The following is a 14,553-nucleotide window of genomic DNA, read 5'->3' on the forward strand; positions in this document are numbered from 1 at the left end:
AGATCACTAATTGTTAAAAAATTTCTTTTCCTCCTTAAGGAAAGCAAACTTATTTAAGAACAAAATTCCAAATTATGTGTCAAGCCCATTAGTGAAGATGGAAGTTTGACTTTTTACTTAGCAGATCATTCTGAAACGACTTCGATATACAAAATCTGTTATGGTGAGACTGCAGAAACACAAAACTTAGTAAGAAGGTGGCACATGGATCTCCCTGATGTCTGCACTAGCTGGGGGTTCTGTGCAAAACACTGTCTTTTCCAGACAGCCTGTGTAAACAAACACCTTACAGTCTTATATCGCACAAGGCAATTTGTCAACTTTGCAAGCAAAACTGCTCCTCAAATAATGAAAATACAGCATTCCCTGGAGTCACCCCTGGGAAGCAGAAAACTTCTTTAAAGCAATACACTAACACTGGGAGCTTCATAAGCAGAGAGCACATGGAAGCTGTAATATTATGTCACTCAAATGAGCAGATAACTTGCTTCACATCAATGCAGAATTTGACTCTCTACTGTTAATGCAAACCTTTTAAATCCCAACTTTTCACATCCAGTTTTAGCAGATTTAGAATGAATACTCCACATTTATAGTATATAGATAGAGCATACAAAAATCAGAAAACATATCCTTTTAATGTACAGCTCTAGCTTAGAAAGAGAGGGAAGTTTCTAGCTTAGAAAGAGAGAGAAAAACAACTAAGTAAGGATTTTGTGGGGGCTGAAATTCAAAGGCACTTACAGAAGAAAATCAACAGGTAAGAATTATATTACAAGGAAAGACATAGAATAGTTTGGCTTGGAAGGATCTTAAAAAGCCATGTAGTTTCAACCCTCCTGTCATGGGCAGGAACAGCTTTCACTAGACAGGTGGCTCAGAGTCCCATTCAGCCTGGCCTTGAACACTTCCAGGGATGGGGCATCTATTTCTCTGGGCAACCTGTTTCAGTGTCCTTCACAGTAAAGAATTTCTTCCTAATATGTAATCTAACTTCTTTCAGGTTAAAGCCATTTATAGCCCTTGTTCTATTACTAAAAACCCTCATAAAATGTTCCTCTCCAACTTTCCTGTAAGCCTTCTTCAAATACTGGAAGGCTGCTGCAAGGCATCCCCAGAGCCTTCTCCAAGCTGAACAGCCCCAACTCTTTCAGCCTGTCATGGGAGAGGTGCTCCAGCCCTCTGATCAGCTTCATCACTCTCCTCTGGACCTGCTCCAGCTGATCTATGCCCTTCTAATGTCAGAGACCCCAAAGCTGGATGCAGCACTGAGATGCAGCACAGACTGCCTCCACCTGCTGCCCACAGTGCTTTGGATGCAGCCCAGGACACGTTTGGCTCTCTGGGCTGCGAGAGCACACTGCACACATCCAGCTCCTCCCCAGCCAACACATCCAAGTTCTTCTTGGCAGGGCTGCTCTCAAGCCATCCTCTGTTTAGCCTGCATTTTGTGCTTGGGATTGACCTGACCCACATGCAGGACCTTTCAGCTGGCCTTGCTGAACTTCATGAGTATTGCACAGGCCAGCCTCTCAAGGTCCATCCGCACAGCAGATGAAATTACACCTCAGTAAAAAGTCAGCATAGACTTGCCACTATTCTCCCACCAGCACATACTTGAGAAATCAGAATTAAAATTTAAATAGGAGTTTGATGAGACTCTATTCCTACACCTACTTCATTACCATATTGATGCATCTTCCAATAGTATGTTGAGGGCTGTGAAAAATCACTCTTGCTCCCCTGGTGATAACTTGGGCTTGACTCCAGATACACTGCTTGCTGGAACAAGGCTCTCTATCACACTTAGTAAAACTGAGGATAATAAACAGCTCTCCATTAGAAAAGCACTTAGTGTAGCTTTCAACTCCTTTCTTGAACATGCTTTAAATGAGCATTTATTTTGTTCACTTGCTGTGGCCTCCTTTACTCAGTCTTGGGTTTTAAGTAAATATTCAGGTAAGAGAAGACAAAAAAAACCAAGACTACTTGCAGCAAACACTTGTTCAAGTTTATAAGGTCCTCAGTCAGTGTGAGAACTCACTGTAATCCAGGATTTGACATCATCAGTGTACCTTCAGGAGCCATTAGTGTAGGTGTTCAGCTTTTAATCAAGCTCACCCAGGCACACACACGGTCTTTGCTCTAGCTCTCCCTGTGTCTCTCTCCCAGAGAGAACCCACTGACTGCAGATTGGGAAATTCAGGCTGGTACATACTTGAGCTCTTGCCCTGCTGATGTAGAGCAGCCTCTTAACAGCAGCACACACAGAGCCAAGTGAGCAGTTTCCAATGTAAATGTGCCCAAAGTTAATGATTTCTGATAAATGGAGCTGGTTTCATTTCAGAGCATTTCAATATACAATGCCCTAGTGGGACACAGTAGCAGACCACAATGTCCCATGATGGGACATCAGAGTAGGACAGGCAGAGTCTGCCATGCTCTCACTACTGCAGGGGGTGCTTCTGGCTGCTGCAAAGATGTGCTGAATCAGGAGAGACTTCTGGAGAATGGCCAGGGGGCTCTCAGCCTGTTTGAAGAGGATGGCTGGTGGGGTGGTTAATCACTACACTACTCATCTCAAACAAACTCATTGCTGGTGGGAGAACAGCACCTGCTTCTGCTGGCAAAAGCCAGTGAGTCTTCCCACACACACAGGGAGGCATGCTCCACCTCATTAAAAAAAAAATCACTGGAAATGTTGGCCCTGTAACGGTAAACGTGAGATATGGAAATACCATTTGTATCCAATTATGTCTAAACATTAAACAGTGTCTTAAACACAAGGGTCATTTTCCTAAATATGGGTTTTGTATCAAACAGACTGGGATTTTGAGTGTACTATGTGGTTCAGTGCATTTTTCTCTTGTAATGAATTTCACTGGCCTAATTTTCAAAAGCAAAACACTTTCAACATCTACTTTAGAACTAGCTGCTATGAAGTAATATAATAAAATTGAATTTTAAAAAGTCACAATAGAAAAAAAATTACAACTTCCATCTCAGAATGCTGGAATAAATTGGTTTATATGCAAAAAATGCAAAAGAAACAATGTAAGAAATGCTATTTTTCTTTCTTTTCTTTTAAACATAAGTCTAAGAACTATCTGTCTTTTTGATTATTTTGACAGGTGTTCCTCTATGGAACTAGAACTAAAGAGCTTTTAGTGTCTAGAGGTTAAAATATTATTTGCCTCCACCAACTTTTAACAGCTGTATCCATGCTCAAGAATGGAACTAAAGCTTAAAACAAATTGAAGCTGTTGCACCATTGTTACTTTTTTCCAATTGCTTCATCCTTTGCAGTGCTTGAATGTAAGCTTTTGAGGCAGAACTTGGCACTACTTCTCTACTGAAGATTCAAAAGCTGAATTCTCAAGACTCAAGTTTAATCTGCTTTAATTTAACAACTAGTTCTGTTCAAGCATTTTCATAACATCCAAGAGCCATCTTCATCACATTTGTCATTGCCCACTTAGTTCTATGACTGTACGTATAGATATTTTTTACAGAATGATAACAAGACTACTTATACAGATTAAAGTTACTGATGTGACATGAGCAAAACTTTCAGTGGTTTCAATCAAACAACACACACTTCTGAATTCTTTCCAGCTTGCAAAGAACAAATACAACTCATTGTTAGTAACAACAACACTACAATATTCAAAACTCATTTGTACCATAATTCACATCCTAGCTGAAATGAAAATAAAATTCTGATTGGGAAATTGCCAGTGGCCATTGGTCTGTCCATACATTTTTATTTACAGACTCAATCCCTCAGAGTCTGGTACCTTCATTATTAGTCTACATTCTGCATTTGGGAATGAATCACATGATTTCACATGTGTCACGCTAACAAGCTTTGATGGACAACAGCTGCACCTCATTGGGGATGTTTTATCAACTAAGCACACATCAGAATGCACACTGCACAGAGTTAAGATTTCAAAGGAGCAATATTGCATTATTTTCCATCTCTTCCCACAGACTAACACCAGGCTTTCACAATGACTGACCTTTATACTTGGAGTATTAGCAAATTATTATTTAATCATAAGTGAAACCAATTTGGTGATTTGCCTCTCTTAAAAATTCATTTATCTGAAAGAGACTTTATTTATACTAATTAAATAAAATTACCACTCCATGTGTATAGATAATCCCAAATTGGCTGGAAGTTCAATGAACTCTGGAGAGGTTCATTAGCTTAGATGTAGCACCACAGGAATGCAGTTAAATGGCTTGCAAAGCCATTTCAGGTCTAGCAGAAGTACAGAACTGATTTGTTTCAGCACATATCTTCAGCTCTGAAATCTGCCAGACCTGAAACAACTCCATATTGACCTAGTTTGGATGCCTCTGATCTTAACTCCCAGGACCTGGACTTGCAGTGGCATGCTAAACAGCATTAGGCCATCCACTATAACCGCTGGTCCTGGGGGGCTTTTTTTATCCAAACACAGAACTGTAACATGGCACAAACTATCAGGATCAGCATCAGCATCCAAGGCCCAGCAGAGCTGCTCCAGCAGGGCCACTGCTGTGCTTGAACTAATCCCCAGGGTGGTTAACTGCAGGTGGGTGAATCCATCCTGCTCTCCCCAAGCGTTTAATAGTAACTATCCACAGTATCCTGTGTTGTCCCAGTTATCTAAGATGTCAGGCTCCCCATGATCCTGGATAGCAGAGTGTTGGTTACACAACATCCCATTCAACAGAACATCAATCATTTGAAGAAACTGAAAACTAAAGATGGCATTGAAGAGTTCATTTTTAATTAGTGTGAAACAGCATCTCATGCTTCCCATCTCAGCGGATATTTTAGCAGGCTTTGGACATTATATAATAGATTCAAGTAGAAAGAAAAGTTAAAATACCGGAGAATATGTCTTTCCCTTTTTTCTCCTCTTCAGGAGGATATATACCAAATATTAAAATGACAAATAATTTCATTTCAGTATTTCACAATCACAAAAACCACTCATTTTTTAAAATACAATGGGGCTCTTATAGAAGTTTTGCTTCTTTTTGTAACTTCATCTTGAAGCTGTTTAACATTAACTTCCAATACTCCACTGATACCTCTTATCACATTGGAGCTGCAGTCTAAACACTAAAAATACAGTCGTTCTTTTTTTAGGCTTCCCTAAAGCAATGGAGAAGGTTTTCTGTGGAAGTTATGAAATTTTCATCTTCAGAGAAACTCAGAACTCAACTGGTCAGGCCCTGATCAGCCTGGTTGTGCTTTGAGAAAAGGCCAAACCAGACATGACCCCTAGAAGTCCCTCCCAACTGAAATTATTATGCAATTATATTTGTATGCAGTACTAGAATTTCCTGTGGTGCCACACTAAGAGGTCAGGAATTGTGTGTTGCCCCCAAGGAAGTTGACTGGGAGTCTCGGCACACTCAAGCAATGGGCAATCACTGAGGAATGTCACTGTCATGACTAGAATAATTCTGAATTTTGAGGCAGCAGCAAGAGCAAAACACTGTCTTCTCCCATGTGGTTTTTATACAGCTTTATATAAAATTCTACCTCCATTTTGCCAATAAAACTCTAGCGGCTTACGTTATTTCTCACTTGATTAACATTGACAAAAATGAGACAATGCCTTTACTATTTTAATTACTATAATTGAGAATCTACATATTAACCTTTATTTGCAAACACCTCATTCCCTCCCTCATCAGGTAACCCACACTGTAAATTGCAGGAGCACAGAGTAACTAACAAAGACATTTCCATCCCAACATATTATGGAAAAATACAGACTCATCCCTCTCTAATGAGAAAACTTGAGTGTGTCACAATGCCTTGAAACTGAAATGATATCTTTATGGAAAAAATTATAATTGGTAGCAGGTCTCACACAGCCAAATCAGGCTCTAATCCAATCACTAAACTGCCATATGCTCGGTTCTAAGCCATCAGCCAGTTCCCTACCACGACTCTCCAGAAATAACCATGGTTTGCAGTTGCCCAGCTGGGCATTTAAAATATTCTACAAAGGTTTGGTGCCACCCATTTGGGGGAAAAGGACATCATATCATTGTGGTCCTTGCAAATTCATCCCATTTTTATTTCTGAGACCAAATGGTGAAAAGAAGCAACAAAAGTAGTCACAGAACTATGCAAAAAGGTGAACAGCTGCAAAGTACCATTACAGATATTTACAGAAAGCATGAATGGAACTGAGAGAAGTCACACATCCCCAGGTCTGCCCCCAAAATTACTCTTTTTAAGACAAATACCTATAATCCATGTCAAATGCACTCCAACTGTTAGGCAACATTGACTTCCCAGTCTAAAACTGGGATCAGCATTCATTCTTTGCCCACACAAAAGCCCAAGAGGCATCAGCACATAGACATCCCTCGAATGTTCTCTTCCCTTTCAATTTAAAAAGAATTCCCCCTCAATGCCCACCTCAATTGTTCTCTTTCCATTAAGTGAATATCCCAGCAACTCTAAGGCAAGAATTGACTAAGTAGATGTGTAAGTATTAAATAATCACTTGTGTGTTGTACCTCAGACCACAATGAAAAGGTAAGAATGGCCCCAAAACCAGGGCCAGAATCTCTTATCCCAGCAGTACCCAGAGCACAGGTTCCTCCTGGCCTCCTCCAGAGGTACCCTGAGCCATGTCCAGCTGCCAGGGAGCTCAGGATCGACAGCACAGGTCAAGGAACCTTCTCTCTACACCTTGGAGACCTTCTTCTGATGTGACCAAGTGCTGGGCTTTGGCACCTCCCCAGGAATGCCTGAAGATCACCAACACCAGCAGATACACACAACTCTCCTCACGGGTTCCTACCTCAAGACAGAGCCCAGGTTCACTGCCTGGCCTGGCTCACAACCAGCCACACTCAGGCTACCTCACAGCAGCACAAGCACTGCTTTGGATGGCACTCCAAGGTCTTCAGGGAAACCTGCACCTACCATTAGCTGCAGAAAGGTTGGAGGTTACACTCCAGCAGAAAAGGACCTCTGCAGATTAGGTGCCTCTATGGACTCTGGACACCCTTTTGTGTTTTCATTTCCTGTCAAAGTATCAGATTTTTTTGTACATCAATTGAAATATACTTTTTAAATAAAGTATTTTATCAGCATTCAAAAGTAAAAACATCCTAGTGAAAGGAAACCAATAAACTTTAACATTCCTCCAAATACACAGAAAACAAAACAAAATTCCCTGCAAACACAATTACTTTCACAATCCAGCTCAGCAGTATTCTCTCTTTACCTAAGTGCTGAAAATGTGACCGAAGAATACTGTAAGAACTCAGGAACATCTGGCTGGATTAATCAAATCCATATTCTTCATAAGGAGAATTTATTCCTACATACTTCAAATTTCAAATTTGCTAATATCAAATCCCCTCAGTCACTGTATGATCTCTTTAACGTATTCCAAAAGCACGCTCCTCTGAACTTCTCAGAATAATTCAGCTCATGTACTGTATATATTTACATATCACTGTATCTGATCTGTCTACAGCATGCTGACCCAACACACTTGCAAATGCAAAATGAAACCACTACGGGCACAGATGTACATTAAAAGTGCCTTAAATTTGGCCTATTTGCAAAAAACTCAGAAAGTCGTGCCAAGGCAAAGCAGAAAACTTGGATCATTCTGCTCTTCAGGTCTAGTTCATAGGATTGTTTTCACAGAACAAAAGAACAAAGCATAAATATTTAATTCTCCTGATATGCAAACATTGTATTGTTTTCCTGTTCGTATGAGCAACACTCCTGTTCACATTTTTATTTGCCATCCAATTAGTAGATTAACACAAGTACAACTTCTCAGCTCTGCACTGAGGGAGATGTTGAAGAGGAGACAGGCATTCCTCAGTTTTAGCAAAGGTGGGAATGCTCTGGGGTGAGAGACTCTTTTCAATAAGTCAGGTCATAGAACACAGTTATGCTGATTACTGTGGTTAGAACCACTGGTCACAAACTTTAAATTAGCAAACAATTCTTAAAATTAATTTTATCCTTATGGTATTATTTTATAAATAAATCATGTGAATTAGTATTTAATTGTTTCAACCTGAGGTTTTAATTTTCCACCTATCAGTATGGGAAATCTCTTGGCAGGTCTGGAGGCTATGTGAAAATTAAATTTTTAGTTTAATTATAAATTGGTTTTGCTGTAATAGTGGAGGCTTTAATTGAAATATTTTAATTAAGTGCTTGAAGCCACACAATGCTGGTTTTTTGCTGCAGAAAAGCTTATCTCAAAGTCTGGAGTTTCACATTTACTCAGCTCCTGCATGCACACAGCCTGCTGTAGAACTAATTGTCACTGCTGCTTTTACCTGGTTAATGCATGGACCAAGACAAACAGTGGGTGCATTCAACCACGCACGTCGGACCATTTTAATAATGTGGGCAGCAAAAAAGGGTCCTTAGAATTGTTTAAAAATAATTACAGTGAGTGAAAGAAAAATAAAACTGTAGCATCTTGTTCAAAATGTCCCTGATCCCCACACTTCTTGCCTTCTGGCAGCCCTCCCAGGAGGAACAAGCGGCAGGCAGGGCTATCAGATTGCTCTCTGACGGACAGCCAGACTATGGCAAAACACGAGCTCCAGCAGGGAATGCCCATCTCCCCTTCTCCAGACAGGATATCAAAACTGAAAGCACTTGCAAAGTTCATAAACAGCAGGATCAACATTATTAAGATTTCAGGAGTGTGGGAAGGGGAAAGGGCTGCTTGCTTTTTCACAGATTAGTTTCCACACATGAGTATTTCTAAAACAACACAATCTGTGTCTGGGGCCCCTCCTGATGACACAAACGAATAAAGAAATGCGATCTAGAAGTACAGAAGAAACGGAGAACAGCAGCAGTAGAATTTCACACTTGTAAAACACTATGTATAACCTCTGAAGGTTTCTGGAAAGGGGGGTCACAGAGGTGCTATTATCCTGACAACACTGGCAAGAATAGCAGAATGGTAAACACTGATCACCAACACCAAATCTATCCATAAACATCTGCATGGCTGCTCTGAGAACTAGGCTATGATACATTTTCCTGCTACCATTGCACTGGGAAAAAAAACAAACCCAAGTCACCTAAGTTTTCAAGCACTAACAACTACAGAAACTGCTTCTGCAATATAACAAATTAACTAAAAACATTTATACTTCAGAAGAGTTACTTGCAAGGAAACCACACCAAGAACCAGAAGAGGCAAGGAAGTAGTTATATAACACTTGTGGGAAAGAAGTTCCCATGCACTGCAGTAACAGAAAGGTAATGTTATTAAAAAGGGGGGGGAAACCTGTCTTTCCACTAAACAGTGCCCTCACTGATCAAATAACCTAAGACTGAATAACAGATAAATACAACAAGGTATTTGACAGTGGGTTAATTAAATTACAGAAGAACATACTGATTCACACAACATATCTTGTCTCCAGCAGAAAGCACTTACGAAGAAAAGGAAGAAGGACAAGCACTTAGTACAATTATATAAAATAGACAGGGCAAAATGTAATTTCAGAAAACAAATATTGGCAAGCAACTAGGTAGAGTAAAACTACAAAATGGAAGGGTGGAGCACTGGGGGGTGTTGTTTTGCCCTATTTCTCTCATATTCCTGCTCTTTATTGGCTAGTACAACTCATTCTGACTCTCTGAAGGAGAAAAGCCTGCCAACTAATCTTAGAAGCCAAGGAAAATAGATTAACAGAGGAAATGAGTAGGCCTGGGCTTCAAAATTCACCTTCTCCAATTTCTCCTTCCTCCATCTAAAATGCATAACTAAGCTGTCATGAAACCACATGTTGTAGTAGTAAAAACCATTTTGTTATTTTAAAATCTCTGAGAGAAGAACATGGCCAAAATTGTGACTGAAAGCTGAAGAGACTTGTCAGATTTGGCAGGATATAAATTTCAAGAAAATTAAGAAATTCCCAGCTGGTAGAGATCACTTCATCTCTTTTAATCCACACTGCTATGCTGACCCACACCAGCTGAAAATTTGAACCTTCTTTTGTGTTGTGCTATTTTTAAGCAGCTAAACTTCAGACTCGAGTACAATTGCTCAATCCCACGAGAAGCATAGTGGAAGCAGAAGAGAGCCAACATGTCCCAGTCACTCACTGAATCCTTCATGTGCCAGTCAATTCTTATTAGTGCTACCAAATCACCCACAGTTGTTCCCAAGTCTCTCCTGGGAGCTACAATGAGACACAGCAAAGCTCCCAAAAGTTGAAGACTTTCTGCTTTTAACATTCCCTCATGTTGGACCACCTATCCACCTACATTTTCTATGAGTCACCTTGGTGGCCTGCAACACTCACTCTGTGAAGGCAGGACCCCAGGTTTTGTGTCACATTACCCAATCTCTTCTTCCTCACTTACTCCACCCATGAAATGAACTGTGGCATCTCCTCCCATCAAGAAATCTCCTTGGTCTCCATAATGAGAAAAAATTCCCTGGCAGCACCTAGATCTATGAAATCACACAAACACAACTTTTGAGAAAAAACTGGGTCTGTCAGATGGCTGATGTCATCCTTCAGACACTCACCAGGGTGACAATGGCACATTCAGCAGTCAGTTGAGCAGCACTGAACAACGTCCGGACAAAGCGGTAAATCTGTTTCTGCTCCGGGTCATGTTTGTCGTAGTCTGGTGGCACTTCGGATTTCTAAGGAAGAAATACTTCCAAATAGGTGACTGAAACAAAACGAAGCAGACAGAAAAAAAAGACAGTTCACATGAAAAGGAAGGAGAGGCAGATGAACTTACCGAAAGGGGATGAAGGTTTTCATCAAAAATATCTAAGAGCATTCTTCCGTCTGTGTCCCTAAAAGTATTAAAACCAAAGCACTGTCATTATCTGAACACAGCAGCACACAACCCTCACAGACACAAGTGCACCATTCAAACTCCAACACTCCCCATGCTGTGGGGTGCTTAGAACCACTGATGAAATGTGATTTTCAAATAGAGGTTGGACCTACTCTGCCATAAGACCCTCATGTAACACGAAATTCATATTACAAAACACACTAAAACATTCAGCTTTCTGTGGCCAAGATATAAAACTGTTGTGCTCTTTACTATGAGGCTTAAGTAGTACTACTACAAACTTGATAAAGCCAGCCCAGCTTACTCTCCTTTTCTCTTTTTTTAACTTACTCATGTCCACCCCTGCAATCTCTCAACTCCTCTTCCTCCCTTATTACCAACATTGTAAATGCTTACTAATATGCAATGCTATTTTTACAGTAATCTTTTAGTTAATACATACATACTTCACTTTTAATTCATCTGAAAAATCCTATTATACTAATGAATTTTGAAAGCCAAAAGAAGCACATACAAACAAAAATTCAGACAAAATAATATTCCTATTCATTGGTTTTATAAGATGTTTCTCTGAAATCCCTGCAGCTCGATATCAGCATGCACATTGATGCAACTTCACAAGCCTAACATCCAGGAAGCAATATAAGATTTTTGCTGTATGTAACTTTGGCAAGGACACTAACAAACACAAAACCAAGTATAACTGTACCAGAACTGGCACTTTCTGGACAGATACATCCCTTGACCTACTTATTACAGTCCCATCTTTATTTTTAGCATCCCTGGTACTGTGATCATACAGTTCTTAACAAATAAACCACTGAATATATTTTCTATCTTTACTTCGCAGCACGTGTCTCTAAGAGCATGCAAACCACAAGTTTTACAGTGGACTGATGTCTGCAAAATATATTTATTAACTCAACATCTGAAGGTGACTTCTTTCCTACTAAAATGGAGGCTAACACTGGAAAGAAACACATTTTAAATCTAAAAAAGAACATTAAATTAAAACAAACAACCAACAAAGCAACAAACAAAATAAAAAATTAAATAAAACCAAAACCTGGACTGGGGTGACTGGGGTAGTTACTAGAAAATTCCTATCAGCAAGGATTCTAGGCCAGACTTTTAATCCTACCTAAAAAACCAGTATCTTAATGCAGAAGTAGTCTCTCTGAAATAATTGGTGTGCTGCAGTAAATTATGGTACTTCACAATGCAAACAATTTCCTATTTTATTTCTTCAGGTTGTAGCTGCTGTATGCTATGAAGTCACACCTGACTGCCCTCAAAAATCTATTCTAAAAAAACTTGAGGGGTTTTTGTCTTCACTACAACTCACATTGTACTCTTTCAAAAACGGACCATCTACTGATTACTCAAGCATTCTTTATGGTCAGTTTGCTGGGATTTATTTCTTTAGCAAATTGACCAATGCTTGTTCATTCCTTCAAAAACAAGATGGGTGTAGTTTTTTAATTACTTGTTGAGTAGCTAAGACAAAAAAACATGAAGAAAACTGATCAGTAAAACCATGATAGGAGACACTGGGAAAGGGAGGAATGATAACTAGAATGCTACAATCCAATTAAATGTGAGAAACGTGTGAAGAAATATATTCATGCATAGCTTCTCAAAAAAATTAGATTGGTGAGGGTTTGAAACATTAGGAAGTAATTTTGGTTTAAGTCTCCTACGCAGGAGAACAGGACCAACTAAATACTGTCTAAAATGAATTATTCTCTGGAAAAGGAGATGCTTGACTAGTTTTCTGTCAAAATGAAGCCTGAGTCAAAGAGTCACAGTGGTTTCATACTCCCCATCCCCCTTAATGAACCAAAATCTCCCACATACATCAACAACTTCCTTTTCTCCTATAACAGCAGGAAACAGAACATATGTTTTGCTCTTGCTGTTTCAGCAGCAAGCACAACTGAGTACTGTTATCACATTGTCCCTCCATTTCCAAATCAGAGAGAGCCCAAGACTGAGCAGTTGTTCAACATCCCTCATTCCAGAGTTTCTCACTGACACACGTGAGCCTGGCTCCAGCATCACTGCTGGGACTCTGTCTGTCCCAAGTGCAGGCACAGCACTTCCCCACCCCAGGCACATTCCAGGGAAAGCAGCAGCAATCAGTTTCCTGAATCAATCACCTCTCCATCCTAAAAGTGAAAGGACAGATAGCAACTTTCCCAAGAAAGTAACAGTCAGAATGCATTTGTTTGCAAGATGCTGACACAGTACTCTTTATTTTATAAAGGTCTGGTCTCTCTGTCTACCAGTTGTAGGTCACATTTGCATCAGGCTCTGCAAGCCAACAAATGGGCATAATTTACTGCAGACAGGGATCAGCTCCATGGCAATCAGCATAGATGGCCATCTCTGGCACACTGTGGCTCTGGATGCCCCCGGCTCTCGATTCTTCCTGGGAATTCTTAGTCTCTGATGTGCCTGATTCTCTCAAGCCTTTTACTCATCTGCCATGGTACTTAGGAGAACACTTAAGAATTGATTTCCACAAAACTTTGGAGTCTGATTATCTTTGAGATCTCTATTATTTAGTCAAGCATAGCAAAAACTGACTAGCTAATCAAACTAATCCAGGGACTGTGGAAAAAAGGGAGGAAAGGAACCACAGATGGATAAACAAGTAATCCAAGCATGACCACTCATGCCTTATTTCCTGGTAAATGAGATTAAAAGTTTGAGAGAAGATTTCATTCCAACTTTTCCTTAATATACTGCCATGATTCAGTCCAAGGCCCACTGATGTCTTAGAAAGTCTTCTAAGAGCTTTCAGGGGGAATCAAGCCCTAAGCCCTTCTGCCCTTGTGCACATGTAAAGGTTTCTCTTGAGATGCCAGCCTTGTTTCAAGAAGTGTGATGGGTTCCAGTGACCTGAACCATGGTCCTGAATGACGTACCAGCTGAACTTTAAACTCATGAGTAATTCCTTTTGTTCTCGTTGGACTTCTGATAGTCCAGAAGAAAAAACATCTAAGTGGCTTGATAAATCAAGATCTAAGCCAAGTTCTCTGAAAAGGCCAATTGAAAAACCATGGACACAAAAGTAACTTGAATTATTTATACAACCTCTCCTTAGAAATGTCAGGAAATATTATTTTAGGATACTGTGACGTATCATGAGGACAGGGAATTTAAGATACAAAAGCACAATTCAACATGAAGAAAACTCATGTATGTGCCAAGTCACTTTTTAGAGAACCTTTTTTCTATTCAATTTCAATCAACTTGACTGAGCAGAGATCTAAAACCTACTACACCAGGAGAGATAAGACAGGACCTGCTCTGTTTCTGAGGCATCTTGAATGACATCTATTCACAATGCCACTCTTACTGTATAATTCATGGGTTTTATTTCAAAATCCTAACTGATCACTGATATACACAGTTAACTTTACAAAGGTGCAGCTAAAAATACAAAAATGAAAGATACTATTCAGATTTTTCTACATGTAAGTGCAACATATGCAACAATGCAGAAGTGCCCAATGCATATAAAATCAAACACTGAATCATCACAACTTTTCAATGTTCAGCTGTAGCTCCATTTTTTATGGTACTTGATCATCCAATTTTAATTTTTCTATGTAAAATAATACATATAGAAAATGTGTGTGTTTCTTATTGCTAGCCTGTAAGTTAAGAACATGAGTACTCAAAAACATTTTGAAAGAAATAAA

General features: G+C 39.7%; 1 protein-coding gene across 3 annotated transcripts in view; it reads right to left on the reverse strand.

Moving 5' to 3' along the window:
* The window catches only part of CCNY (cyclin Y), a 120,381-nt gene that overhangs the window by 12,489 nt on the left and 93,339 nt on the right, over positions 1 to 14,553 (reverse strand). For all 3 annotated transcript variants that reach the window (XM_030943738.1, XM_030943740.1, XM_030943739.1), the window contains 2 exons: positions 10,781 to 10,838; positions 10,560 to 10,679 (listed from right to left, as the gene is read on the reverse strand). In XM_030943738.1, the coding sequence (XP_030799598.1) occupies positions 10,560 to 10,679; positions 10,781 to 10,838 (178 nt within the window). The remainder of the gene's footprint in view (positions 1 to 10,559; positions 10,680 to 10,780; positions 10,839 to 14,553) is intronic.

This window comes from Camarhynchus parvulus, chromosome 2, assembly GCF_901933205.1.
Source record: "Camarhynchus parvulus chromosome 2, STF_HiC, whole genome shotgun sequence".
In the NCBI taxonomy this organism is placed as follows: Eukaryota; Metazoa; Chordata; class Aves; order Passeriformes; family Thraupidae; genus Camarhynchus; species Camarhynchus parvulus.